We start from the raw sequence: 26,956 nt of genomic DNA, 5'->3' as shown, positions 1-26,956 counted from the left end.
TGTACCGTAGTACAGTAACAAAAAAAAATAGAAATTTGTAATAAAAAATAATACAGCACATGTAAAGTGACTTTTATTATAACGATAAAAGTGCTGGAACTACTGACTTCCGGTCAGGCGTCATGGTTAAAGTAGCCGCGTGCCTGAGGGGCTGGTCACGCCGCTGAGGTCTTCGTTTCGTTTTCGTTCGTTGGATGATTCTGTACGTAGCGTCAACGTTTCTAACGTGAACGACATCGACGATTCAATGTACTGTGCTCCAGTTCTGCCGGTCACCGGGACGTCGCGGCGTCGTTATTACAATTTGCAGCGTCATGTATCAGCGTACAACTAGAAACTCTGTCTCAATGCGGTGTTCCAAGAAATTATTCTATTTATTAATACTGTTTGTGGCGCATGCGTACTTTTTGCGTACTTCCGGTAGACAGGCATTTTTGTCAGTCACAATCATATCCGCAATTCAGTTTTACGCCGGAGCACATCGCGGCTACAAACTTCCGGGACAAAGCGCGTGCTGTTATCGTCAATGAATGAATGCACAGCCGTAATAAATGGCCGGTAATGCGCAGTCACCACAGTTACCGCCACGAGGCGACCGGTGACAATAAGTAACGATGTGCGCATGCGGTGTTTGTTGTCGGCGGTCTCCCTCGGGGGCACGTTGAACCTTTAGCGATACAAACAATCGTAAAAGCATGGTCGCTTTACTTAATGTTGCTTGCTCGCTTGTCGTACATTTCTCACTTCGAGTTTTGCACAGTGTGTGAAAAATGTTTTTCGCGAAGAAATGTTCTCCGTAATTCTTCTACGCGTTCTTTATTTGACCACGCTTATTTTAGCAGGACGACAGCTATGTACAGCCAACAGCGGCGTCGGTAAATAATACTATGCGTTTGGCATTGTTATCAGAACGGATCCACGTTAAGGCCCGAAATGTGACTGCCAAAGTAGCCAAACTCCGCGTTACTGATTTAGTAAAAAAGCGACGTGTTTTCTGCAGACCGGGATTTCAACGGCGCCGATCTGAACTGGTGCAAGATGATCCCCGAGGGTACCGTTCCCGAATGCAGCGGTAAAGCCGCCGCGACAACATCGGCACCACCGTCAACCGCTGTTCCCAGTACTTCCGGTGCGTCTAATCCATCGACGACGCCGACGCCGGACCTGGCGCTGACCACGGCGCCCGGCGAACCGTCCCTGGCGGATCTTGATCCCCAGTTTAACTTCATCGGCACCGAGAGATGTACGTTCTGCTCTGCCAGATTATGACAAATGCATGAACCGGAAATGCTGCATAAACCAACTGTTTGTTATTTTTATGGTACTGATTGCTTTTTAATTGAGCAGTGCCGGCTGAGCAAGTGATGATGACGAGCAAGAGCTTCGAAGGCGACATACTCGGATACGATCCCGTCCTCATGAAGTCCACGGAACAGCTGGTACGCGGCTGCGCGTTAATGCCTTACATTTTTTACATTTTCACATTATTTACAATCTTATGTTTTACATAATTGCTTTATTTCTGTTACATTCAGCGAATTTGTTTTGTTTTTAAATTTTTTTCTTTTTCAGTCACAAGTGATTCTGACTTAGAAAATAGATAATAAAAATTATAAAAAGCAGTACAGTATCCAAATATATCAACGTTTACGGCTTAAGAAAGATAAAAACATTTCATCTAATAAGCCTTGTGACTTTATATTCGATAAACTAATGAAGCCGTTGTGACTTTGTCTTATAGGATGCTGTCGTTTGTTTGCAGAAATTTTATTGTAGATGTGTAACGATTAATAATTAGTTCGGCGTGCTCGAATCACATACAAAACCCATTACGATGTAAACTATGCTGGGAAAGCATGAGTCAGCGGTGTTGTGTCGCCGGAAGGGTTACATGTGTGTGTGTTTGTGAGTTGCAGCAACAGCAAAGCAAGAACTTTATCACCGACGACAGCCGCAAGTGGCCGCGGGGCGTCGTCCCCTTCAAACTATCCTCGTACTTCCGTAAGTACACAATATTCGGCAATCTTATATATAGCATATAAAAGTACATACTCGTATACAAGGTACGCACATATGGTAGTGGTAAAAGGCACAAAAAGAAAAGCAGTGTTATTAATTACCTTGCATGACACAACAAAATACAACAACACTTCAACGATGGCAGCCAGACGTCTGATATCCGATACAAGCCGCGGCTGATTAATAGTGCGTAACGAAGCAGTCGAATTAGCAACGGTACCATCAGGCGTGCCGAGGGTATAAGAGGCGTAGCGTGCCTAGCGCTTGTCATTTGGAATGAGAGAATATCGTGAGACATATACCGCCATATGCAGAACTCCATTCGGAATCAGTCTGTTTTTTCGTCGTTTAATGTCGTTTTGCTTTTAATGTCGCTTACTATAACACATTTAAATAAAGTTATACACTTTTATTACTGAAATGCCATATATATGGAAGTAATCTAACCATGATTTTGCACTGACATGGTGCAAATATGTTTGAGAGTTCAATGTTGAAATTATATGCTACGCAAAATGTGAAAATGAAAATATTTTTGAATTGTGCTTACGACTACTGTTTCAGAAAATCTTGTAAACAGCCTGTGGACTGGGCCGACTGGCGACAATTGCTTGACCTTATGGAATGGTTGTAGTAGCCAATTTAGTTATAAAAGCGATTCTCTAAAAACGCGCGCTAAATACTTATTGTGAAAGTTTATTTAGGATGTTATAGGGAGCGCCTTTCTGGAATATCTTCAGGATATGTAAATAATTCAGATAATGTTTACAAAATACTAGTAGTTAGTCCTAGTCCTAGAGTAGGTACTACTATACACTTTTTATGATATAAAGGAAAACGTCTTTCCGCGAAATTGTTGATATTGGATCACGGTGCAAACGTCTCAGTATATCTTCAAATAGTAATAAGAGCTGAAGTTTTTACAAAATTGACATCGTTATTTTTTTTGCTTGCAAATTGCAATGCTCAAAAGATCCGTTTAAACTTTTCAAAACTAGTTCTATGCAAAATTTTAAAGGTTAGTGATAAATTGTAGAAAAGTGCAAATACATAAGTTGTAAATGTATGATTATAAAGTAAAAGCAGTAGAAGTGCAACATAATTTGTAAGTCGTTGCTGAAAACTTGCCATAAATCGTTTTTCTCAGTCGTTGTAACGACAAGTTAATGACGCTCACACTTCACAGGTTCTGTACAAGAGTAAACGAAAGCTATGCAAGTACAGCGAATTCGCCGCCCTGGCTACGTTTATATGGCAAGAGCTATAACGTGGGACATCATTTACTTTTGTAGAAAATGGTGTGCGACATTTTGTTGATACAGCTAAAATTGTTAAGATTAGTTTATTTTTGTAGTACTTTTTGTTCTGAACAAGTCCTCTTTGATTGTTCTTGGAAAAAACAAGTAGAAGAGCATATACACTTGGAAATGTGGACTGCACTGGTGTTTTTCCCATAGACGCATATACTTAACCTTGTGGAGCGTCTCATTCCAAATGACACAATAGAGCCGAAATCACACCTCATTAGCGATGGCACCGTTGTCAATTACGTAACTTATACACTCGCATATACTTATTCGGAACTAGGATCAGGACGCGGCGCTTATAACGAAACATTCTCAGATTGCATGCTTATTGTTTGCTGCAGGGCCGCTGGAGACGGCCAAGGTGCGGGAGGCGCTGGAGTCCTTCACGGGCAAGACGGGGGTGCAGTTCAAGGAGCGCTCTTCCGAGGCCGACTACCTCTACATCGGACCCGGCGTCGGGTAGGTGCCGCAATACGTAGTAGATTGACTACATTATAAGCATAGTGTCAACAAATTGTCTAACAAAGCAAACACCAAGCTTATCCCGTAATTTCTGACGCATATTAACACAGCAACAATTACAAAATAACGGGTTACGCTAAAATCCAACTCCATCACGTGCGTCATACTTTTTACGCGTAACAGGCATTTGGATTTTGCCACGATCGATGCATGGCAGATATCAATCAAATCATAAACTATCGATATAAATTATAAAATATTACCTTTTCCCCTTCATAGTTACCTTAACAATTAAGGGGATTAGATTGTCATGGTGGTAGACGAAAGTTCGCGCTAAGTACGTGATGTCTGTACCTTAACGTTAGAAATAACGGGACAAGCTTGTTTAAAGGCAGTTGTAATAAACTTGACAAACTTATATTGAATTCGGCTATTCTGTTCGAATTGCATTTCACTGCAATAAGTTCATCGTTCGCGCGTCAGGTGCCAATCATACACCGGTCGACAAGGTGGCGAGCAGCTGCTCAGTCTACAGATGCCGGGTACGTGTACATCTGACCTTTCGTATAACTGTTGTTGATTTCCATAAATGGATATTCTATACCAGCTGTATCTGTTATTGCTACAGAATGCAAAGACGCCGGTCTCATCCACCACGAGCTGATGCACGTTGTCGGTGAGGGCATGTCGATCAAGGTCACCATTTTGTGGTCCCTTCCCTGTTCGTGCTGCTACTAATTGCAGTATCGCTGTCATTCTTCTGCTTACCTTGCAGGTTTCTACCATGAACAATCGCGCACCGACAGGTACGACAGTATTGAAAAATTAATATTACGTCACTAATACTCAGTTAGCGTAATCAAACTCATATCGCTTGTCTTAGGGATAAGTACGTAGAGATCAACTGGGATAACATCGGGCAAGGTAAGACGATGTTCAGTTCTTACAAGGTCCTTTCGTAGTCTGGTTCATGTTGTACTCTGTACAAGTAACTGTTTATTGCAAACTGCCGCTAATAATTTACGCCCTGCTACTGCATTTCACAGAGAATCTGGGCCAGTTCCAGAAGTACAGCGCGGAGGAGATGACAGCTTTCGGGGAAGAGTACGACTTTCGGTCGCTGATGCACTACGGCCAGTTCTACTTTGCGCTGAAGACCGGCGTCTTCACCATCCGCCCGAAAGCGGACAAACTGCCGCCCGGCATGTCCGTCCAGGAGATGGGCCAGCGCGACGGCCTCAGCGCCATCGACCTGACCAAGATCAAACTGGCCTACCCCAAATTCGATAGTACGCACGACAACCAGAAATTAAAATTGCTTAAAAATGCGCTTTGTAATTATCGCTCATGAACGAAGAATTCCAGACACATGTTTCTTACTGGACTTAGGTAAATGTCCGACCGAGGAGGGTTGGATGCAAGTAGGCGAGAAGAAGTGCTACTATTTCTCCTTCATCGCCAAGAAAAAGTATGTTCGATTAAAGAACGTTGGCGAAATTAAATTTACCGGTCTAAACGGACTTTTTTAGGGTTTTTCGTTTCGCGGAAGGACGCAATTATTGCCGGCTGCGCAGCGCGGCGCCGGCCTCGGAGCAGCCGAACAGTATGCGCTTCGTGCACGGCGTGATGGAGGAGCACAAGGACGTGTTAGAGAGTGGGCAGCGTGTGTGGATCGCCAACTGCAAGACCATCACGCGCGGCTCACCCAATGCCATGGACGCCGAGTGCGTGACGTCCACGCCACAGTATTTCATCTGCTATAAACGCATCACGGTGGAAGATGCTTAAACGAGTTTTCTAATCATCCGCTCCAGAACCGACCCGATGTATCGAATCTTCCTTTAACAAAGCTGCATTTTGTACATGTTTTGTACAGTTTCGTTACTGATCAATGTGAACAAGTTGGGATGGTGAATTGCATCGATTTTAAGGGAAGTGTGCCGGTACATGGTACCAAATTCGTGTACATGCACGAAAACGTTTGCTTTTGCGCAGATCCCAAACACTTTTTATACAATTATTTTATAACATTCTGTAGCCAAATCATATGTATACTTTGGTGTAAAAATCGTTTGTGGGCGCAACATCCGGTTAACGTTGCGAAACACTAGACGCAGTACTATTCCAAAAATTAAAACGCAAACAGGTTTATCTGTACTGTAGTAAAAGTCTCTTTGGTCGTCTTCGAATTCTGCATATGAACGCACATAATAGATATGAAGAAAGTTTTACAACGAATCAAGGTGGGACATTTTTTGAATTTTGAAAATGGCTTTCAAAAATCCCATGTGTACAAAGCGTCTGTCTATAAAATGCCATTAAGCGGACTGCGCAAAAGCGAAAGTTTCTTTGCATGTACAGGAATTACGGTGCCATGTACCGCGTAACTTTACTTAACATAACTGGAGCAATCTGTCGGTCATTTTCACTGGCAACGCTGATTCATCTGATTCATACAAATTATCTGTATTATGGCGTGTCTTTTTATACTGGCAGTAATATTACAAGTTTACAACCTTGAATTTATGAGTCACGCGTTAGTGGCACATGGATGATGGCGGGCATGTGATGCAGTATTATACAGCCCCAATAAAAACCAGTCACGAAGGTCGGGAACGGTTTTGATACAATACACCCGTCTCAGCGCCGGAAGCTCTATGCATTCACAGTTAATTTAACCAACAATGCACTGAATACATTGAGTGCGTATAAGCAGCCCGCCTCGGGGGTAAACACGCGCGCTGCGATGCGTGCTCAATTATGGAGAGTGTCTCGATTAATATGGGGCTGCCAGTGCCGCCACAACTTCGAGCCAACATCTGCTGCACATCGCCGGGATCCGCGCTACTCCCTGACGTCATATTCCCGAGGACAGACGCCTCGTCACGTGATCGAATTATGGTTCCGGGATGGTGGTTGTACATTGTGGTGGGGACTGCGCGGATGGTGGCCGCTGACAAACGCATCGGTATATCCTTGTAATAGAATAAATTTAGCTGAGCATGAATGCACGGACTGGTTTAAGTCTGAACAGATGCCGTCTTCCACGGCGCCGATATGGCCTTCTGCGCCCTCCTGCCGCCCGGCACATCACCCGAATGCGACGCGCACAACGCCGTGGTAAACGCTGCGGATCGGACTGCCGCCTCCGCGACAACCGCGCCGGATGCGATGGCCGCCGCCGCGACGCCACCACCGTCCAGTGCCGCGGTCGGGATAGTCGATCCCGAGTTCCAGTTTATCGGCACCGAGCGACGTAAGTGTTGCGCATAGTATGCTGGGTGTAACGATGAGGTTGTGCACGGTATGGACAAAATTACAGCAGATGAACGTTGTCTGAGCGGTTCACCATGCGCGTATAGCATGACTGCGCACATTTAGTGGAAGCCGGCCATTCTATGTGTTTTTAAACCTGGTTTTAGTTTTCGTTCTTATTCCGTTCTTACGGGACGTTGTTGCTCAATTAGACCGGCGACCTGGCCAAGCCGTGATCCGGTGTTTCTCGATTGAAATAATCGTGGTCATGGCTGGTTTAAAGTTTCGTGACCCCGGCTTCGGTTGTGCTGCCCCTTCGAAGCGCTGTATAAGCAATTGGAGTTGAGATGCTTTAACAGTATCGGTTTATTATTGCAGTGCCGGCTGATCAAGTGATGAAGGACCGCAGCAGCTTCGAAGGCGACATTCTGGGCTACGATATGGCGGTGACCGGCAGCGCCACCACCGACGAACTGGTATGATAATTGGAAATTTCCACGGCTGACCATCGTGACCAGATACACAAAGTGCGTTCTGGTGTATTCAGGCGAAGCAGAGCGCCAATTTCATCAAGGACAAGCAGCGCAAGTGGCCGCGGGGGACGGTGCCGTTCCATCTGTCCAAATACTTCAGTAAGCCATCAACTGTAGCAGTGCGGCGGTCCGCACTATGTTGTGACTGGTGCGATACATTTGGGGGGCTTCAGTGCCGGATGACGCCAGCAAAGTGCGGCGGGCCCTGCAGTCCTTCTCGGCCAAGACCGGGATTGTATTCGTCGAGCAGACAACCGAGACGGACTACGTCTACATCGGGCCCGGCATCGGGTAAGCATCCAGTGACAGAGCGATCAGTACGATTGGAATAATTACCGTAATAATCTATCCTACCGACCTAGTCAACGGCAGAGTATGAGCTAATCTCAATGGGGCATAGCTGAGCCCAAGAATCTACGCGAAGCAACAGTGGCGAATCTAGGCGGGTTTCAAAGAGTGAGCCAGAGAACTCACACCAAAGGGGCCGGGAGTATTCTCTCGCTTTTTCGGTGACCCCCGCCGGAAAAAAATTTGCTGTACCCCCTTCTTTTTTTACGTCCGGGTTCGGGGGAGCCATGGCTCCTCTCGCACCACCCTAGACGCGCCACTTCGAAGCAAGAAACTGCATTTCCGACGATAAATTGTAATAGTAACTCCGGCACTGCTAAAACTCAGAATGAGAAAACTGATGATCCAAAGTACTGCCACTCACGGACTTATATAGACACGGCGCATCCGTGTAGAAACAAAATATAGCCGAAAAGTACGAGTAAAGCCGTCACTTTACGTACACATCGCTACTGTACAGTTTATTCCGTCACCAGCACTATATAGTACGACGTCAGCAGCAGCAGTAACGACAAAAGATTGAAGTCTGGATATGCAGGTGCCAGTCGCATACCGGCAAACAGAACGGCCGACAATATCTCAGCCTGCAGATGCCCGGTAAGAAAACTCGCTTCCCCGGCGCTGAGCGTAATCAACTGTATGTTTGCATCAGAATGCCGACCCGTCGGGATCATCCACCACGAGCTAATGCACACCGTCGGTAAGGTTTTTTTCCGGTTCAACGAAATTATAAGTAACCGTCAGTTTCTTTAAGGTTTCTACCACGAACAATCCCGCACCGACAGGTGAACCGGTTGACCAATCATTTGCCGGCCAAAATGCGGTGTTACTCCCTTTTTTTCTACAGGGACCAGTATGTGCAGATCAACTGGGACAACATTGCCGAGAGTATGAATGCCGGTTTCTTGTTTGTGATGTTTAGCCGAAAATAGTGAGTATTTAGGCGATCGCAGCCAGTTCCTCAAGTACTCCGCCGAGGAGATCACGGCGTTCGGGGAAGAGTACGACTTCCAGTCGATCATGCACTACGGCCAGTACGACTTTGCCAAGGACCCCACGCAGTTCACCATCCAGCCGCTGCCGGATAAACTGCCACCCGGTGGACTGCAGGTGATGGGACAGCGCACCGCCCTCAGCGCCGTCGACACCAAGAAGATCCGGCTGGCCTATCCCAGCTCCGACAGTCAGTGCCGTATATAACCTGATTCATCTATCGAATCAGTTACACGTCGAGAAATTCAATAGCATAGTTCTTAAAAATTAATTTAACTGCTAAATAATTGTAATTAATTGCACGTCTCTACTTTCAGATCGGGCGTGTCCCACGGAGGACGGCTGGGTGAAGTTGGGCGAGAAAAAGTGCTACTACTTCTCCTTCCTGGCTAATAACAGGTCGGGTTGGTCGTCAAAAATACTATGATTTTCGGAGAAGCGCCTCCTGCTGGTTTTCTCAAACGGCGTTTTCTTATGTTTCCCGGTTCTACGGCAAGCAATTTTTTGACGTGCTTTAGACATCGTTGGAGCACAACACGCCGTCTTTCGAGCGGCATGTTTCAGTATACTTATAGAGCCCGTTTTCATATACATTTTTACGTCTAAAATACATGGTCTATGGGACTACATTATGGTCTTTTGAAATTCAAAAAACACCATCCTGAAGACATCTTTTGGATGAAGAAAACATGGGCGCTTTTTCTCGAATAGAACCGGGTTTTCTTATGTCTGAGAACTTGACCTTTCCAGTAACGTCCACCGGTCCACGAGTTGCAAGTGTGCAACTACAGTTCAATATGTGACTATACTGCATATAAAAATAATTTCTAAATTAGTTTCTTAGGAGAAAAATGCAAAGAAAATTAAAGAGAAAATACCTGAACGATAAATAATATTTTCTAAACACGGTGGTGTGTTTGTACAGAGTGCAGCGTTTCGTGGAAGGCCGCAACTACTGCCGGATGTGGAGCGCCCAACCGGCGACGGAGCAGACTAATAGTCTGGTGTATATCCACAGCGTTATGCAGCAAAACGGCGCCGTTCTGCCCGGCGACGCGGCGGTCTGGCTGGCCAACTGCCGCAGCATCACCGCGGCAATCCCTGACGTCACCGACTCCGAATGCACCGCCGACGAGCCCCGCCATTTCATCTGCTATAAACGCCTGCAACTCGACGACCCGTAGACGTTGCGCTTCGCTAATTTCAGCTTAGTGAATCCTTGCTTTATGTCTCCGCACAAATTATCGATCTTGCAGTATCGCGTTAATTAACGTTCGCACTATTTCACGTCCGATTTACGTCGCAATTTTTTACATATGTGGCTTGTCGGTTTGGCATCAGTCTGGTTTCAAAACGGCATATTTACAACTTGGAATGGTTTCTTGTGATTTAATCTTAATGTCTGAAGAGAAGCAGTGCAGAGAAAGTTATTTCTTGTGACGAAAATCAAAATGGGAAAGAACGGGAATGTTCGGATAACTCTAAAGATAAAATTCAGATTACGCTGCCGCACTGAGCGGTTGCAATTGCTTCAAGCATCAGAAGTCCTGAATTTCTTGTCCTTGAAATTTTCAGTTCAGGGATTTTCTTAGCAAATAATTGACTAATAATAATAATACTAATATTAATAATCTGCAACTAATTTCCAAAAATATCTTTTATAATATTGTGCAAATATTTCATGACCTTTGCCAACTTTGGCTGCTGTGGTTCGAAATAATGAATCGATTACAACGCACACTGCAACTTTAATCAACGAAAACTGCGATGAGAAAATAAACTGCGAAAAAAATAACTTAACTGTCTGAACGTTGCACGGGACAAAGCACACAAGCGCATATTCACACGGCGATCACTAAACACGCAGACTGCATCACGTCTCCACGAAAAGGCAGGGCTTCACTTTCTTTGGTAGCATCACGTCATGGGTCTCCCGAAATCACAAATATACATTCGTCTTGCAACGCTCCAATTTCACCTCTAACGCCGCAATCCAAAATACGAATACCACCCGTCTGTTTCTGTTAATCATCAACCCGAATTCCGCCAACGAACAAAACTGAACCAATGTCCGCGTCTGTTCCTATTAATCATTATATTCCGAGTTCCGTCAACCAACAAAATAGAACCGCGGTCCTATTCCATTATCGCTTTATGTACAAATTATTCCTCCGTCTTCTCCAGACCGTCGCCGGCCGACGACGCCCGTTCCTCGGCCTCCTCGGTATCCTCTGCCGCGGCGTCCTCCGCGTCCACTTCGTCGAGTTCCTCGTCCTCCTCCTTGCTGGAGGAGGACATCTCCCCGCTCTCGCTTAGAGACGCCGTGCTGCTCTTCATCTGGGAGACGATCTGCGCGAGGTCCGTGAAGCTGTACTGGAAGCCGGGGAGGGCGCCGGCCGCCGCGTGCTCCGCCGTCTCCTTCACCGAGTGCACCGTGCCCACGCCGGCACAGCGCCGGACTTCACGGGTGAAGAGCTCCTCCACTTTTAAGCGGATCTTGTCTTCCCCGAAGAAATTCCGCCCATAATCGTAACTGCGCCGAAAAATTTCATTAAAATGTTGCAAAAATAATTTTCAAGCATATTTTTATCGTCCTCATTTACCAATATTTACATACTCAAACATAAATTAAAGAAATACACCAATTACTGGTACTAAAAAAATTCATTGACCTTTTTCAGTTTTATTCGCCGCAGTTGGTTTGGTTCAAATCAGTAACTCTGAATATGTCGAACTGATCTTTCGCCAATAAAAATAAATAATAAAAAATAAAACTGGCTTAAAAATTAAAATTTTATTTTGTAAATAAAACTACTTTCGGTTATTTTGTACCTGACGAGATTAGAACAAATGTAATTAAATAAAAAGGTGTTTTTTGGCATTCTGTAAAAAATAAATTGCTGTATTTTAAAATTAATGAACTTATTTAGCAGACTGTTTTATAAATAAAAATCACTGGCTGAAATGGAATTCATTTACAAAGCTAATTAAAAAAAACTACCGGTATATTTCATATATTTTGTTTTTTTGGTTAATAAAAATGGTAAATAATTCTTTAAATACAAATGATAAATTAAAAGACGGGAATTATTTCAATATTTGTTTTAAGTTTACCCCAATGAGGCGATGAGATCGAATTTGTTGAACTCGAGGGTCTTGAAGCTCTCGATGGGCGGCCGGACGTAGACGCAGTAGTCGGACTTCTTGACCATTTCCAGCGTGCGGACACAGCTGACGAAGGCCAGCCGCGTCTGCACTTCGGCCATGTTGGGCACGCGCACCGGCGTGGCGAAGGGGTTCAGCTTCTTCCACAGCAGCCACCAACCGGACAGTTCGTCGCCGTAGTTCGTCAGGTTATGATCGTCCTGACTCCCCACATCCACCGCCACAATATAATTCACACCCTATGAAAAATTACTCCCATTTAATAATTCTTCGTCAGAATATTGTCTATCGAATTCACAATTTTGTCGTATATTTCGTATCACTCAGAAGTGGGAAAATTTCCATAAAAATTTTCTTACTTAATTAAATTTCTTAATAAATTCTTACTTAATTAAAACTGAAAATTTTTATGGAAATCTTCCGTTTTAATTAAGTAAGAATTTGTCCAAATTTATTCCACCAATTTATTAACAGTTGAAATGTTTTTTGTTAATATGTTTGAAACTACTGAATTTAACTTTATAAATGTTCAAAAAATAATTTGTCGATTTTTTCCATATTAACAATAAATCGGAAAAACTGGACAATTCGCCTTAATTTTTCAAAATTAATTTGAAATTTTATTGAAATAATTTACATTCTCGTACCTGCTGTTGCATGACATCAGCGGGGAGATTATTCACATAACCGCCATCCAGCAGCAGATGCCCGTCCTCCGGATCACACAGCGGCGGCAGATAGCCCGACAACGACATACTGGCGCGGACATAGCGCCACAAACTGCCGGCTTTGTGCACCCGCATGGCGGACGCCGTGATGTCAGTGGTTATATTAAAATACGGAATCCATAAATCCTCGATCTGGCGGTCCTTGAACGTCGCCTCGATGGCCTCGTTGAAGGTGGTGCCCTTGAACATGCTGGTGTAGGGGTAGGTCAGGTCGATGATGCGCTTCCACAGCGACATCATCCCCATCGACCAGGCGCGGGCGCGCTGCACGAAGCGGGTCAGATTGCGCTCTTCGCACCACAACGCTCCCATAAACGACCCTGAGCACCGCAAAAAATTAGCTAAAATTTCAGACAAATTAAAAAAAAAAATAAAACAGAAATATGTATACTTCTATCAAAAGAATCCCCAAACCAGACTGATAAACCCAAAAGAAGTGTAAAATACACATGATATAAACGAAAACAAATACGAAGGAAATAAAAAATTATCAGAAAAATAAAACGGCGAGTAAACCAAAACTAAACAAGAAATAACTAAAACAATTAAACAGAAAATACATAAAAAGGATACGAATAAGAAACCAAACAAACAACCGAAAATAAACGCAAAATAAAAAGACTGAAAATACAAACTGAACAAATACACAATAAATAAAATGTAAACAGAACAGCAACAGAAAATTATTGGAAAATAAAAGAAATTAAACAAATAAATTTTTAAAAAAATCCCCAAAATTCATTATTTACCGATACTGGTGCCGCCGACCATGTCGATGGGCACCCCGGCCTCCAGCATGGCGCGAATAACGCCGACATGGGCAGCGCCCCTGGCCCCGCCCCCGCCCAAGACCAATCCAATGGATTTGCCCATGAGAATGCGCGCTAAGCGCGAAAAATCCGAGAATTTGTCCGGAATAGCCGTGCGCTTCTGCTCGTAGTATTCCTCGAACCACGTCGCCGGCTTCCGGAGGAACAGGCGTTTCGGACATTTAATGTGATGATGCGCCGACAGCCAACCTAAGAAAAAATTCGGTAAACGACGAACGAGCGAATAAAAATTGGGAAAAAAAATAATTTAGAAAAATAAATTACCGCGAATATTCAGCCAGTCGGCGGTGTTCTTCGGGATGACCGCGTCCGGCCGGTGCAACAGGACCAGCCGCTTCTCGGCGCGCAGATCCATCACATCCAGCTGCTTCTCCAAATTGCCAATCTAAAATACATCCACCCGAGACGTTAAATTTATTAGCTTACAAAATAAGACTGTTACATTTATTTACTTATTTCAGTAGTTGTATTTAAAATTTACTCATTTATTTGCCTTCAAAAATATATCGGAGAATAAATTATTCAATCAGTCGAATAAAAAATCTTTTTCAAAGACTAATTACAGTACACCATCGACGCTGACGTCAATATGAGTGCAAATCAGTGATCTACAGTTGAGCCAACCCTTGTGCAGCCAATACACTACGAAAATCTTATAAAAATGCACTGAAACTTTAGGCACCAGCAGTAAGTTTTACGCTGACATTTCACTATTCTGCTTCTTATTCTGCTAATTTGTTTATAGTTTATACATCAATTAATTTGTTTATAGTTTATACATCAATTAATTTGTTTATAGTTTATACATCAGTTAATTTGTTTATAGTTTACACATCAGTTAATTTGCTAAATTTTTCTTATTTTTTCTCTATTTTATTCAGCAAAAGCCAGTACGCGTTCAAGAATGACTGCGCTGCGAGACTAATTACTCGTACCATAACACCAATTTTATTTACTGATTTGAAATCAGTGATTTCTTATTAAATTTTTATTTCGCTTTCTAATGATTTCATTCATTCTGCTTATTTATTCTATTGCATTCATTAATTCAATTATTTTATTTATTCATAATTATTTCATTCGGTTTAACTTATTCTAGGTAATTTATTTTTGCTGATTTATTTGATTGATTTATTTATTAATAATGATTTTATTCTGTGTAATTTAGTCTACGTAATTTATTTATGCTTATTTATTTTTTCGTCTGTACCGTTGGCTGTTTGTCGCCGTTGGCGACGATGAGGATACAGTCGGCCTGGCGGAGACTCTGGCGCGTCCAGGTGGTCATGCTCTCGTCGCACTGGAAAAGCACCATGCGGTGCGAGTCCTCCTGGATGCCCAGCCACGTCGCCAACCTATATCCGCAAAATAATGCGAATTATGCAGCCGGCAGTCACGGTTAATGCGGCCAAACTGCCGGCTAACCGGTATTCATTGACGGGCTCCAGGGCAGCCGCCCCCAGCAGCTGCTCCACGAAGCGGCTGGTCAGGCGCAGCGTCGTGCCCAGCTGCTGCAGCGACCAGTCCAGCTCCAGACAGAAGGCGTCCAGCGGCACATCCCCGTTCACCGCCAACACCGCTACCTGAGCAAAAACACGGGAAAAATAAATCGAAATATTGATTAAATATTACTCAACAGCTAATGCACCGCAGAACCCACGAAATAACAGCTAGAAAAATTCTAGAACAATTTCTGAAAATATTTAATAAAAACGACAAAAAGGGATGAAAACTCGAAAATATAGGCTGGTGTATCTGCCGTTCAAATTAATAAAAAATCGTTAAAAAAAACATAACAACTTCCTTCTCTTAAATATTTTTTCACAAATAGATGAAAATATCAACGAAAAAAGTAAGTGGAAAAATCACTGTAAAAAAATTTAAATAAATCTGAAACTGAAAAAATTAAACAGAATTTCCGCCGCTTAAGTAACTTTTATAAAACAGAAAAAACTGCTAAAGACGAAAAAAAACCAAAAAAAAACGATAGTTATCAAAGGAAGGATCTCACGAATTAAATACTGTAGAAAAATAAAATAAATGTTTAAATTTAGAAAGAATTAGAACAGTTATAAACAAAAAAATCCAGTGAATGAAATAGTGCAAAAATTAAAACAAATGTTCAAATTTCCGCTGCTTACGTAATTTTTATTAAACCGAAAAGAACTGTTAAAGAGTACAAAAAAACTTTAAAACCATAATTATAAACAAAAGAATCCCACAAATTAAATACGTAAAAAAAATTAAAATTAAAAAATTGAAAATAAAACAAACGAAAATCAAAAGAAAGAATTATAACAATTACAAAAAAAATTCCAACGAATTAAATACTGCAAAAAATAAAATAAACGTTTAAATGCAAAAATAAAATACGTACGGTGGTGAGGTTGGAGGGCGCCATGGCCGGATCCCCGGTGGCGGTCACCGTGGCGACGGGGGCGCCGGCTAATCTACTCTGCATCTGGTGGAAGACGCGGTCGCCCAGGATGTGAATCAGCCGCGTGACCACCTTGGGATACTTGAGTTTGATGTACTCCAACACGTGGGTGGGGATCTTGGCGATCTCCGAGTCGCGGACGGCGATGACGGTGGTCATGCGCGGCTTGTGCACCGACACCTCCGTCAGGCCGACGAGATCCCCGCGGGCGTACTCCCCGGTGGCCTCCTTGCTGCCGTCCGTCTTGCGGACGACGGCGCGCATCCGCCCGTTCAGAATGACGTACACGCAGTCCGCTTCGTCGTTCTGCCGGAAGATGGCGTGACCCGATTCCACCTGCAGCCCAAACGGTATTAATAATTCATAACGAGACAATAATGATTACGTAATAATGAGACAAATTACTGAATTTATTTGACAGAATTTATTTCCTTCATTTTTAATAATGATTAATAAATCATTAAATATCTTTTATCTTGTGTGTTGCGGTAGAAACTGAAAACTGCATTTAATCAGCATATATTTTCCTCGGCTTGCTTATTTTAATAATCATTAAAATCTGATAATCATGAATAAATATGATCAAATTATCAATACAAGTACCGTATTTTTTCCCGGTGTATTTAGGTATTTGTCAGAAATATTTGTCTTAGGATTTATTTTTATTAATCACTACAGTTCAAGAATCACTAATACAGATCACCAATCCGGTATTTTTGTCTGACCTGTTCCCAGTCCAGGGCAAAGTCGATTTGCCGCACGAACGGTGTCATGCGCTTGACGAAACTGTGCGCGGTGCTTAACGCGATCTGCGGATACTCGCGCAGCAACTCAAAATAATCCGCTCTGAAAAACATAACCAGCTGTATTTAAAATTTAATTATGAAGTGAATCCTTTTTAGCCCATAAAGTTACACTAATTTGCAATTTTTCTTTTATTTTCGTAGCAACTTCCACATTGTTTCGCTCGGTTTTTTCCCAGCAGTTTCTCCTCAAACTTGGAAATTTTTAATTTTTTACTTTTTATTCATTTTAAAATAATAATTCGAAAAAAATTCCATTATTTAAGCAATTAATTTCTAATTTTATTGCCTTTATACTTTCGTATTTCTTATTTTCCAAAATTGCCTTAAAAAGAGCGTTTAGAAAATTCATCCGCAAAATAATAAAATCAACTGTGTTTTACCTGGTTATCATGAGAATTCGGGAGACGGTCTTGGCGCGGATATTAAACATACTCGGCTCTCCCGTCAACACTGCAACACAATAAAAAACAAATAATAACAAAATAAAATAATATTAATCCTTCCCATAAAAATTAAATAAAAATCCCCAATTTACCGGCCAACGTGCCGACCAGTTCCCCCTTGACCGCCACGAAGAGATGCGCGTTCTTATCGGTGCGGTCCAATGATTTCTGCGAGACACTGAGACAGCCGGAGACGATGTAGTACAGACTGCTGTCCTGGTCGAATTCATGGACTAGATACATGCCCGAGGGGACGCGTTTGTACACCATGCGGTCCTCCAACACGGCGACGCTCTTCAGGCCCAACAGCTCCACTAAATCCCGCCGGGCCCGCTCGAAGTCGTCGTCTTCCGGTAAATGGGCCTCCTCCACCACGGAGACGGAGCGGCCCAACGGCCGGCGGGAGGGCGTCATCTTGTCCGGCTCCTTGATGCTCAGCGAGTACTGCAACTGTTGCAGAAAAATAATCACATGATGATGCGCGCCGTAGGACCAGCACATAATTGATTTAAACTAAATTTAAGAATTAGTTTCACTTGAAAAACCGCAAACAGTTTATTTCAATTTGATTTATAAAGTAACTGCACTTGAAATTGCATCTACCGTAAAAACTGGAATTTAACTGAAAGATCATTTGACATGTGAGTTGATTTAAGAAGAAGGAATTTTAAATTTCATTAAAGTTTTCCACAAAAAATAAATGAGTTTGAAATACATCCACTTTATTTGAACTTCACAAAAGCTATAGAACTTCACAAAATTCGCTTGAATTTCATCTAGAAATTGGCTTAGTTCTGATTTGGATTTTTTCAAAACATCGATTTGAATTTTGTTCCAATTTTGACGAAAAATGGAAAATCAATTCCATTGAAATCTTATAAAATAAACTCCGCATTAATTCCGAATTTTATCAAAAAAATGGCTTACAGTAGATTTAACAGAACATAAAATTCAATTAAAATTTCACCTATAAGCTGATTAAAATCCACACGAAATTTCATCTAAAAATTATTCAAACTTGATTTGAATTTCCAGGTACAACTGATTCAAAACGTGTTATAAATCTGGTATAATTTTTATCCAAAAACCGCCATAAATGTGATTAAAAATTCACCTAAAAACGGGTTAAAATGCGATTTACAGTAGATGACAGTTAAAAATTCGCCGGATAATTTAAATGTCATTAAAAAACTCTGAACTAATTTACAGGAGTTGTTTTACCCGGTCGCCCACTTCCCCCTCCACGTTAGCGCGTTCAGGCTGTTGCAGGACAAAACAAGAACCGACACCGGGTTAGAGTGGTTAAAACGACACAACAGCACACCACAAGCCAAAACATGTCAAAGACAGCACCCCAAACCAACGTACCTTGCGGGCGAAATCGTCGTCCAGACTGCGCACCGGCAGCGGTGGGCGGCCGCTGGTGAAGGCCCAGGGGGGCGGGGCGGCGCCGTCCGTCGTCGCCGGCGGGGAGAGGGGCACCGGCACGGACACCTTCCAGGGCAGCGTGACGATGGACTGCGAGCGGAAGTGCTTGCCCGTCTCGTCCACGCTCTGCGCGTGCACACCGTGCGCAGGCGTCATATGCGCTGTTCAAAAGTGAATTTTCAAACCCGCTAATAAATTATTACATCCATAAAATATTTATTTTATTTTTCTATTAAATACCTGATTAAAAATCGCTTATTTATTACCAAAATAATTTTATTAATAAATTTATCACATGCTTTAGTTTTCAGTCAACATTTAATTAATCTTGGCTGATTTATTGTTTAATTAATTCCACCTACGAACTTATTGTAACAGCAGTTTATTTTTATTAAATAACAAATTTAATTTAGCTAATTCTTTACTGTACCCTAAACATTTCAACACGAATTTCTTATAACCAATTTTATTGTTCTTATCTGTATTAACCACTAAATTTAATTTAACTATTAGATTACTTAAATAACTTTTTAAAAATGTACAATTTATTTTTTCTAAGTTGTACATTAATCATTATGATATATCAGTTTTTTAACTGAACCGCTGCAACATTAATAATTTGTTCCACTAATTTATTTAATTATTTTACCTTGGTTAGCGAGGTTTCCGGGGGTATTGCGTACCGCCGGTACCGGCTCCAGCGGCGTCAGTCCGCCGTGCTTGTCGGACTTCATCAGTTCGTGGGTCAAGCCCAAATAATCGCGCAGCGCGGAGAAGGTGACGCGCTGCAGCCGCGTCATAATCAGCTGCACGACGCGCACCAACGACTCGGGACTGCGCTCCAGCACGCCGCCGAACGCCGTCACCGGCATGCGGATCACCAGGCTCTCTTCTATCGCGCGACACGTCACCGTCTTGAAGGGGTGCTGGTGCCCGGACAGCACGTCCAGGATACTCAACATGCTGGCAATACTTTCCCCTGTTCAATATTATGTTAATTTTAATCACAAATTAAATTATTCATATAAATCTTGAATTTAATTTAAAAAAACAAATTACTTTCGTCCATTTTACATGGAAATCAATCTCAAAAATACAAAATAAAAGCACGCGCTTTTCAGTAAAGGATCAATTAAATAATCAAAGTACACGATTTAAATGATAACATTAAAATTAATATAAAATATTCTATATTCTTAAAATTTTAACTTAATAAAGTTAAATCCCTTCATATAAAATTCAGTTCTCCTCTTAACAATAAACCCTTAAAATAAGGCGTTAATTGTGTGATTAATTCAATCAAAAATATCGAAGACCCATTAATAAATCGAATTTCTGTAGTTAATTTCGAATTTCTATTATTTAAAAAGAAAATGTTTATTATTTAATTGTTATTGTAATAAATCGAAATTAAATTTTCAATTATTTAAATAAATCTCGGTGTTAAGAAAAATCAACCGCCGCCGCGCAAATCTCCGGACAGGCGTACCGGTTTTGACCTCCTTCAGCGGCAATTCTCGTTTGGTGTCCTGGTCGTAGATGAAGACCAGCAGTCGTCCGCGCTGCACCATGTACACGCAGTCGTCGGGATCGCCGGGGCGGAAGAGGAAATCACCCGGCTCGATGGTGACCGAGGCCATCTGCTGGCACAACTCCAGGAAGACGGCCTCGTCCAGATGGCCGAACACGCGGATGGCCCGCATCATCGACAGCACTTCGGAGGGGAGCGCCGCGTTCAGACGCCCGCTCACCGCGCCAGCCTGCTCCTCCAAGTACGAAGCCGGCAGCTCCTTCTGCAGCAGCCTGTTTGAATAACAGAAAAAGCTTTATCAAATAATCTAATTTTTTTTGAATTTTAAACGAATATTACACTTAAATTAATAAATTAGTTCAACATTAAATTACCGTAAATCATATTACATCGAATTAGATGACATTAAATTACTGAAATTTTGTTTAAAAATTTATTGTACTTATTTTAAGTTTTAAATATGCTTTTTTTGAGAATAATTAGAGTTTTCTGAGTTTTAGTTGAATATTAAAATTACATACTTCATTAATATGTAAATTCAATACGAAATCATCCTACCTAAATTATATGCTGAATTATATAAAATCAAAATATCGAAATTTCAAAAATTAAAGTCTACCGCGGGGCGCTGGACTCGCTGCCGCGGCGCCGGAAGCGGCCCTTCAGTTTGACGCGGTTCAGCAGGTTGTCGGCGAATTTGCGGACAATCTGGCGGGTCTTGAGACGCTGCTTGCCGCCCGGGGAATCCGCGTAGCGCCATGAGTTGACGCGATGCAGGACTTTATTGTAGTAAAAGCGGACCTGCACAAATTCATAATAATCATTATACTTCGATTATCTCCGCAGAGTTCTTCACACGACATTTATTACGGATATTTACAAAAAGAACGCAGAATATCTAGATCGATTTTCAAAAACGTAACATAACAATCAGGTTTAGCGATTATAAAAAATCCAAACAAATTATTCTACAAAAAAAAATTCTACAGATTACCGATTACGACAATTTAATAACATAACGTCACAGCACTTATTATTAACTGAACTTTTTAAACAAATTTCCAGATAATTTTTCAAAGTTTCCTTAATTTTTACTCCCCAGCCTATTTATTAAATTTCATTTTTATTTTTTTCGGTAATTTTTATCCACTGCAATTTTAATTTGCCCTTCAACTTGCTACCGTGCTGTAAACATAGGGCGGGAAAAAAAAGCTAAAAAATGTTCACAAAAAAGGAAAAAGCCATAACTCGCGATGGATGGTGCCGGTGGCAGCGGTGCAAGAATTACCACACCAAATTCGTGTCATTTTCAAAACTGACTGTGGGAAAACAGCTACAAAGCGAATGTGCCGTTGCTCTTGAAAAAACAATACTTCGATACTGCACCGCAAGCCGCAAGGCATTACGAAAATAATGCATATGACAGTGCGGAGTCGGTAAATAATCCACTGCATCAATACTTCATTAAGTTCGTGCAAAGTAAGAAGTCCGATGTACATTGTACAGCGATCGCCAAACCCCGGTAAACACTTTCAACAAATAAAATGTAAATTTTCATAAATTTCACTGGAATACGCACACAATCGGCATAATTGTTATCGCATTTACGCCGACGCATCACCGGCTAAATACACATCCATGAGGACCATGACACAACAATCTGCTGCTTATTACACCGCTAATATCCGTATAATTATTCTGCAAGAACTATTAAAATAATATACACGCTAACCCGCGCGGACGATTATTCATGTCATCTCAAAGTCCAAAAAATCAGCAACAACCCGCGCAGCCACAACACTGGATCAGGTCAAAAATCACAGTTCACACAGGGAATTTTCTCGCCTCCCCGCATGTCTCATCCAGTTACCCAAATAAATTATATGCGATATTTTTTAATTACGGTATTCATTTCCTATTTTTCTATCATTTTTGACAATTTCGTATTTTATTTTCCTATAATTATTGCTATTAAAGTTTTATTTTTCATTACTGATTACTGATCACTGTACATTTTAAAATATCATACATTTTTATATTAATTATTGGATAACAGGATAAGTATAAAACGTTAAACAATAAATCAAAAAATCCAGTTTGTATCTGTAAATCTCCATAATTTTACCAAAATTAATGACGTAAACAAATCCAGTATCAATCTGATTATTTTATGCACTAACTCAGTAATAACTTCCATTAATTGCTAGATTATTGATTTGTAAAAAATCGAAATATCAAATACTCAAATTATTTGGGTTTCTAGAGAATGATAAATTCCGAATTCAGTACTCCAAAATTCACAAAATTACAGTTATTTGTTTTTTTAATTTTCATTATTACAAATTATCTTCTAAAATGTTCATCTGTGAAATCAGCGTACCTTCTCCTTTTTCGGGAACTTCTTCCCCATCCCGCCGCTGCCGCCCGCCACCCGGGCCTCCCGCCGTCCTTCCCGCGCCTCCTCCTTACTGGGTCCACTGACAGGCGGCTCCTCCGCCGGATCGTTCTTCAGCCCCAGTGACACCTTCCCGCGGATCCTGATCCAGAGGATCGTCATCCCGCGGGCCACCCACCACATAACCCATCCCGTCAGGATCAGCAGCGGCACGTAAACAAAAACACACCACACTCCGGAACAGCTCGTCAGCCAGCTGCCCGCCCCGTCCGCGGAACAGCTCCCCTCCCGCGTCCAGGGGGCCGCGGGGGACCCCCCGCTGGAGCAGGTCTCGGTGTCCAACATCGCGGATTAGAAATCAAGCGAAAAGAGCGGAAATCACATGGCGGTTGAACGCACCAGCCACGGCCTCCGTAATCCACCAATCCCCGTTGTTCTGATGAAATACAACGTCGGTTGCGAGAAGGCGTAAAAACCAGAATTACCAGTTTTCAGCGTTTGACGGGGGTTGCATAATAATAAACAGGCGATTGTTAGGATAAAGAAAGGGATCAATAAAATTTTATCGTTATCACAGGGAACATTGGAACAAGTTAGAAATCTTGTAGACGATTGTAACGCTGCGATTATTCCAGTGGAATCTGATATCGTACCACAAATGCAGCGTCTGTAACGTTGGTTAAGTAAATAACGCGTGAGTCATGCGAGTAAGCGCGTGGCTGTTGTGCAATCGACCACACAGGCACACACACAACAGTTGCCAACTGCCAGTTTTCATGAACGAACGCGCTTGTTCATTCACATAACCGTCACGTGCAGCGAACGGAGTGGATGTTGCCGCCCTTCCACCGGGTGCCAGCTTTGTCAGCAACTAATTTTTAGGCGCCTGTTCTTGGTGTGCAGTGAGCGAATGTTGCTACCGCCCGTAACGACGGCTTATGTACAACGGAAAATTGAAAATTTGCACGTTTTAGGTTGCGACTTGCGTGAAGTGAAGAAGTATATTTTGAGTTTCATTTACACAATTAAAATAAATGTCCTTAGTAATTTTTCTGGTTTCTCCCTATTCTGTGGACCGAACAACTCGACCACGTCGTAGACGCATTACACTACAACAACATCTTCGAAATAAACTCTTCAAATATCAACTGTGAAATGTTTCTACACGGAGACGCGTTCGCGTGGAACTCCGTGGACGTCCTCGTGGACGGCCAACTGCAGCACGGGCACGTCATGAACGTCGTGGAAGGTGGCCTGATCATTGATTTCGACTTGGATGCGCAGCGCTCCGTGTTTGTGGAATACGGGCGCATTTGGGAGCGCAGCGGCCCGCATGAGCCCTACGACCAGACCACGGCTTACCCCGAGCTCTACGGCAGTGACACGCCGTTGCCCGATCCCGCCAACGCACCCGATGCCCAGGTGCTGCTGCGCGCCATGTCCAGCGCGGCCTGGACGTGGCATCCCGGGAAGGTGCTGGGGAAATGGGGTTTCTTCAATCATAATGTGGTGTTGGTGCAGGTGAATTAACGCTCACCATGTCAACTTGACAACGGATTGCTGACAAGTGACACTCACAATTTTAACGTTTCATTTTTCACTTGTCAAGCTTCAAATCATATTATGTCAGAACCAACCGGACTTTGACCATTTCTAAAACGGTTTGATATGAAAAATTTAAATAATTTTAGCTTTTTTCCAGTAATACATACTTTTTATTAGTACATAATTTTTTATTTGATGAAAAACACATGAAATCAATTGCCGATTAATAAAACATCGCTGTTGGAAAAACTATAATTTACGTGATCAGTAACCAATAAGGTTTCATTTAAATTTCTTGTTTATGACAGAAAAATATTCGAAAAATGAGCCGCAAAATAACATTTCCAGTTTCACTTCAAATCATTTCAGAAGCGCCCCAGAACTGTCTGAATTTTACTGTCACCCTAGGTACAGCTGCCACACGGCGTAGTCCGTGAGCTGTTGCCTGAGGAGCAGGTGCGTGGAGTGGTTCAGTCATCGCGGCGGCCGATTGTGGAGAAGAACTTCGTTATCCGCTGCTGCCCTTTGCCCACGGACTACTGGTCCGAGGCGTCGAACTATCTGGCGGAGACGTTCAAATTTCAACTGCGCCATCAGCATGAAATTCGCTGCACCGCCATCCTCAGCCAGACGCTGCTGTATCTGCAGTGCCAGACTGCCCCTTCACTGGACGCTGCCGGAGTGGTACGTTTTAAAAATATTTTCTTTCATGTTTTTAGTGTTAGTTCCGCAGCCATGCACCAATTTGAGACAATCATGAAAGTAGTAAGAATGCGAGTCTTTGACAAGGAAATTAGCTAATAAAGCTTTTGCTAAAACTTTGAAATACTCACGTATCTTGCCGCGCTATAATTTTTTGCAATACTTACTTCGGCGTTTTTGGTATTTCGGACATTTTCACAATATGGATTTGCGTACCGGACACTGAAGTCATTGGTATCTCCTGCATTGTCCTACATGGACAAAAATTCATTACGTGACATTATGTGATAATAAATGCTTCTATACAAGCTGGTAGACGACATCAATAAAATTTACCATGTTTATTAATGTGGAACAACGCAAAGAATACGCTGTTTTTTCGAATTCCTAAGTGTTAATGTGTCTGGAATGCGATAAACATCGAAGTATCACATCGATCGATTGTAATTGTTTTCTATTTTTTGAGTGTATTTACTATTTAGATAAATTTTCAACATCCTTTTTCGACTGACAGGAATATTCTTACTCTACGGCAAAAAAAATCGTCAACAACCACGCGACACTACATGTGTTTCCCACATCGAGTGAAATTGCGAATGCAGCAAAGAAACAGCGCAAGACAGCTGGCCGTCAGCGCCGAGGCCTGTCGCTGCCACCCGAGCTGTTGGTGGAGATCCTCCAGTCACTGAACAGCCTAGAGCGGGTCCGCTGTCGAAGAGTCTGTCCCCTATGGAATAGTATTCTCACCACGGAGGCCAACTTCCAGGATGTGTGTGTATCCGGGCTGCCGGCGGACTATATTCAGTACTGCCGGCAGCCCATGTTCTGGGTGGTGGCCTGCGTGCTGAAATGTCTGAACAACCGTCCGCGGACGGTGGTGTTTCGCCATTTGAATCTGGGAGATTGCTCCCGCATCGTGGCACTTATTCGCCGCATCCGCGGGACTGACGTCCGCCTGCCGCAGCTGGTGTTCGACCAGTGCCAGTTCTGTCAAGACAAAGAGAGCATGTTCCGTGAGTCTGTCGGGGATATTATCTGGAACTTGGTGCTGACCTGTGGGACTGCGGAGCGCGTGCTGGTAAAGCAATGCCGCATCAGCGATATGTTTCTTGACGCTGGTGTCAACGGGCAGTACACGGTCAGTGCGCAGCCGGAAGCGCTGCTGGAGACACAGCTGTGGGATCTCGTGGAGAAGAATCTCGTCCTCAAGAAGCCACTGGATGTCCAGTGGGTGGTGGACTGCATTGCCAACCAGAATCGCGACGAAATTCAGAGAAAAATTATCTATGTAAGCAGTACTGGCATGGACATTGTGCGGTGACTTGACTAGCCTAGCATAAATTTTGATGTTCTTCAAAGGATAAGGATATTGGAGTGCTCGCTTATTCAGTAAAGCAATCAAATATAAGCGAAGTCGCTTAACCACTACCTGATTGCAGGGGCTGGAAACTTATCAGAGCGCCGATCCCCGTGAATCCACGCACTACCGCGACTGGCAGTGGACGGTGGACGACGTGATCCAGCAGCTGGATGTCAGTAACCTGAGCCGCGTGACGGCGGCCGTCTTCAGTGAAGTCCTGCAGCCAGACCAGTAGTTCGCTGGAACAGTGCCTTTTTGTTTATTGTGCAGTCCCAATCTTGTGTTTAACTTTATTCATATACAGTCACAAGGGTGATTATAAAGATGCTTGTATTGTGGAGAACCACCGACGGGTTTTACGACGTGCAGTGGTGACTGTGGATCGTGGTGTATAGACAAACTGGTTGTATAGAAGTACGTACTTTATTTGAAGTGTTCCTTGACAGAATCTAATCTGGAATGGAATATGGAGTATGAGCTATTCATGAGCCTTAATCCCTGTGGTGATGTAACTGATTTTTTTAGATGATGTGAACGCAAGGCGTTGCCTTTTTCTTAAACATACTGAATAAAGTTGTTACATAATTTATGATGTAACTGATGGCGAATACAGTGTCGGCAGTTATGCTTCCATGTGCGAATAAAACGCGACGTGGAAAGCTGACTCCA

General features: G+C 42.7%; 4 protein-coding genes across 6 annotated transcripts; 3 read left to right on the top strand and 1 right to left on the bottom strand.

Moving 5' to 3' along the window:
• Positions 1-662: 662 nt before the first annotated feature.
• On the top strand, positions 663-6,317 carry LOC129596632 (zinc metalloproteinase nas-6-like). The gene is made up of 12 exons (XM_055493965.1): positions 663-875; positions 1,001-1,243; positions 1,348-1,439; positions 1,917-2,001; positions 3,668-3,785; positions 4,272-4,330; positions 4,417-4,464; positions 4,564-4,594; positions 4,672-4,712; positions 4,835-5,077; positions 5,178-5,256; positions 5,318-6,317. The coding sequence occupies exons 1-12, from the start codon at positions 788-790 to the stop codon at positions 5,574-5,576; spliced, it is 1,386 nt and encodes a 461-aa protein (XP_055349940.1). The 5' UTR covers positions 663-787; the 3' UTR covers positions 5,577-6,317.
• Positions 6,318-6,556: 239 nt separating this feature from the next.
• Positions 6,557-10,413, top strand: LOC129596614 (hatching enzyme 1.2-like). Of its 2 annotated transcripts, none has more exons than XM_055493943.1 (12): positions 6,557-6,756; positions 6,814-7,044; positions 7,422-7,519; positions 7,591-7,675; positions 7,750-7,867; positions 8,463-8,521; positions 8,577-8,624; positions 8,679-8,709; positions 8,772-8,812; positions 8,868-9,107; positions 9,235-9,316; positions 9,843-10,413. In XM_055493943.1, the coding sequence occupies exons 2-12, from the start codon at positions 6,846-6,848 to the stop codon at positions 10,099-10,101; spliced, it is 1,260 nt and encodes a 419-aa protein (XP_055349918.1). In that variant the 5' UTR covers positions 6,557-6,756; positions 6,814-6,845; the 3' UTR covers positions 10,102-10,413. The 2 variants fall into 2 exon arrangements, with proteins under 2 accessions (XP_055349918.1, XP_055349917.1); XM_055493942.1 differs by having other exon boundaries at positions 6,823-7,044; positions 9,843-10,412.
• Positions 10,414-10,651: 238 nt separating this feature from the next.
• Positions 10,652-23,348, bottom strand: LOC129596671 (patatin-like phospholipase domain-containing protein 7). 2 transcript variants are annotated; one of them, XM_055494007.1, is made up of 17 exons: positions 22,666-23,348; positions 20,905-21,086; positions 20,244-20,557; positions 19,404-19,733; positions 18,695-18,915; positions 18,548-18,586; positions 17,419-17,776; positions 17,264-17,333; positions 16,803-16,923; positions 16,018-16,413; positions 15,066-15,223; positions 14,851-14,995; positions 13,905-14,025; positions 13,560-13,829; positions 12,730-13,130; positions 12,032-12,321; positions 10,652-11,450 (listed from the first exon to the last, which is right to left on the bottom strand). In XM_055494007.1, exons 1-17 carry the CDS (start codon positions 23,023-23,025, stop codon positions 11,081-11,083), a joined length of 4,146 nt encoding a protein of 1,381 aa, XP_055349982.1. In that variant the 5' UTR covers positions 23,026-23,348; the 3' UTR covers positions 10,652-11,080. The 2 variants fall into 2 exon arrangements, with proteins under 2 accessions (XP_055349982.1, XP_055349983.1); XM_055494008.1 differs by lacking the exon at positions 18,548-18,586.
• Positions 23,349-23,692: 344 nt separating this feature from the next.
• LOC129596655 (uncharacterized) lies at positions 23,693-26,850 on the top strand. The gene is made up of 4 exons (XM_055493990.1): positions 23,693-24,201; positions 24,634-24,909; positions 25,442-26,215; positions 26,367-26,850. The coding sequence occupies exons 1-4, from the start codon at positions 23,836-23,838 to the stop codon at positions 26,520-26,522; spliced, it is 1,572 nt and encodes a 523-aa protein (XP_055349965.1). The 5' UTR covers positions 23,693-23,835; the 3' UTR covers positions 26,523-26,850.
• Positions 26,851-26,956: the final 106 nt, after the last annotated feature.

The sequence above is a fragment of the Paramacrobiotus metropolitanus genome, unplaced genomic scaffold, assembly GCF_019649055.1.
Source record: "Paramacrobiotus metropolitanus isolate TYO unplaced genomic scaffold, Prichtersi_v1.0 Parri_scaffold0000093, whole genome shotgun sequence".
NCBI classification, from domain to species: Eukaryota; Metazoa; Tardigrada; class Eutardigrada; order Parachela; family Macrobiotidae; genus Paramacrobiotus; species Paramacrobiotus metropolitanus.
The sequence above is the reverse complement of the archived record's forward strand: the minus strand, read 5'-3'. Positions and strand labels throughout refer to the sequence as shown.

What these genes read in the sequence shown, in the direction of transcription:
- LOC129596632 (XM_055493965.1), top strand. Translation starts at nt 788, where the DNA reads ATGTTCTCCGTAATTCTTCTACGCGTTCTTTATTTGACCACGCTTATT. An exon ending in TACAGCCAACAGCGGCGTCG is followed by an intron (nt 876 to 1,000) that starts GTAAATAATACT and finishes TGTTTTCTGCAG; the next exon opens with ACCGGGATTTCAACGGCGCC. An exon ending in TGAAGTCCACGGAACAGCTG is followed by an intron (nt 1,440 to 1,916) that starts GTACGCGGCTGC and finishes TGTGAGTTGCAG; the next exon opens with CAACAGCAAAGCAAGAACTT.
- LOC129596614 (XM_055493942.1), top strand. Translation starts at nt 6,570, where the DNA reads ATGGGGCTGCCAGTGCCGCCACAACTTCGAGCCAACATCTGCTGCACA. An exon ending in GTTTATCGGCACCGAGCGAC is followed by an intron (nt 7,045 to 7,421) that starts GTAAGTGTTGCG and finishes TTATTATTGCAG; the next exon opens with TGCCGGCTGATCAAGTGATG. An exon ending in TCCTTCCTGGCTAATAACAG is followed by an intron (nt 9,317 to 9,842) that starts GTCGGGTTGGTC and finishes GTGTTTGTACAG; the next exon opens with AGTGCAGCGTTTCGTGGAAG.
- LOC129596671 (XM_055494007.1), bottom strand. Translation starts at nt 23,025, where the DNA reads ATGTTGGACACCGAGACCTGCTCCAGCGGGGGGTCCCCCGCGGCCCCC. An exon ending in CGCCCTCCAACCTCACCACC is followed by an intron (nt 15,224 to 16,017) that starts GTACGTATTTTA and finishes GTTTTTGCTCAG; the next exon opens with GTAGCGGTGTTGGCGGTGAA. An exon ending in CGACTGGCTGAATATTCGCG is followed by an intron (nt 13,830 to 13,904) that starts GTAATTTATTTT and finishes ATTTTTTCTTAG; the next exon opens with GTTGGCTGTCGGCGCATCAT.
- LOC129596655 (XM_055493990.1), top strand. Translation starts at nt 23,836, where the DNA reads ATGTTTCTACACGGAGACGCGTTCGCGTGGAACTCCGTGGACGTCCTC. An exon ending in ATAATGTGGTGTTGGTGCAG is followed by an intron (nt 24,202 to 24,633) that starts GTGAATTAACGC and finishes CTGTCACCCTAG; the next exon opens with GTACAGCTGCCACACGGCGT. An exon ending in TTCAGAGAAAAATTATCTAT is followed by an intron (nt 26,216 to 26,366) that starts GTAAGCAGTACT and finishes ACCTGATTGCAG; the next exon opens with GGGCTGGAAACTTATCAGAG.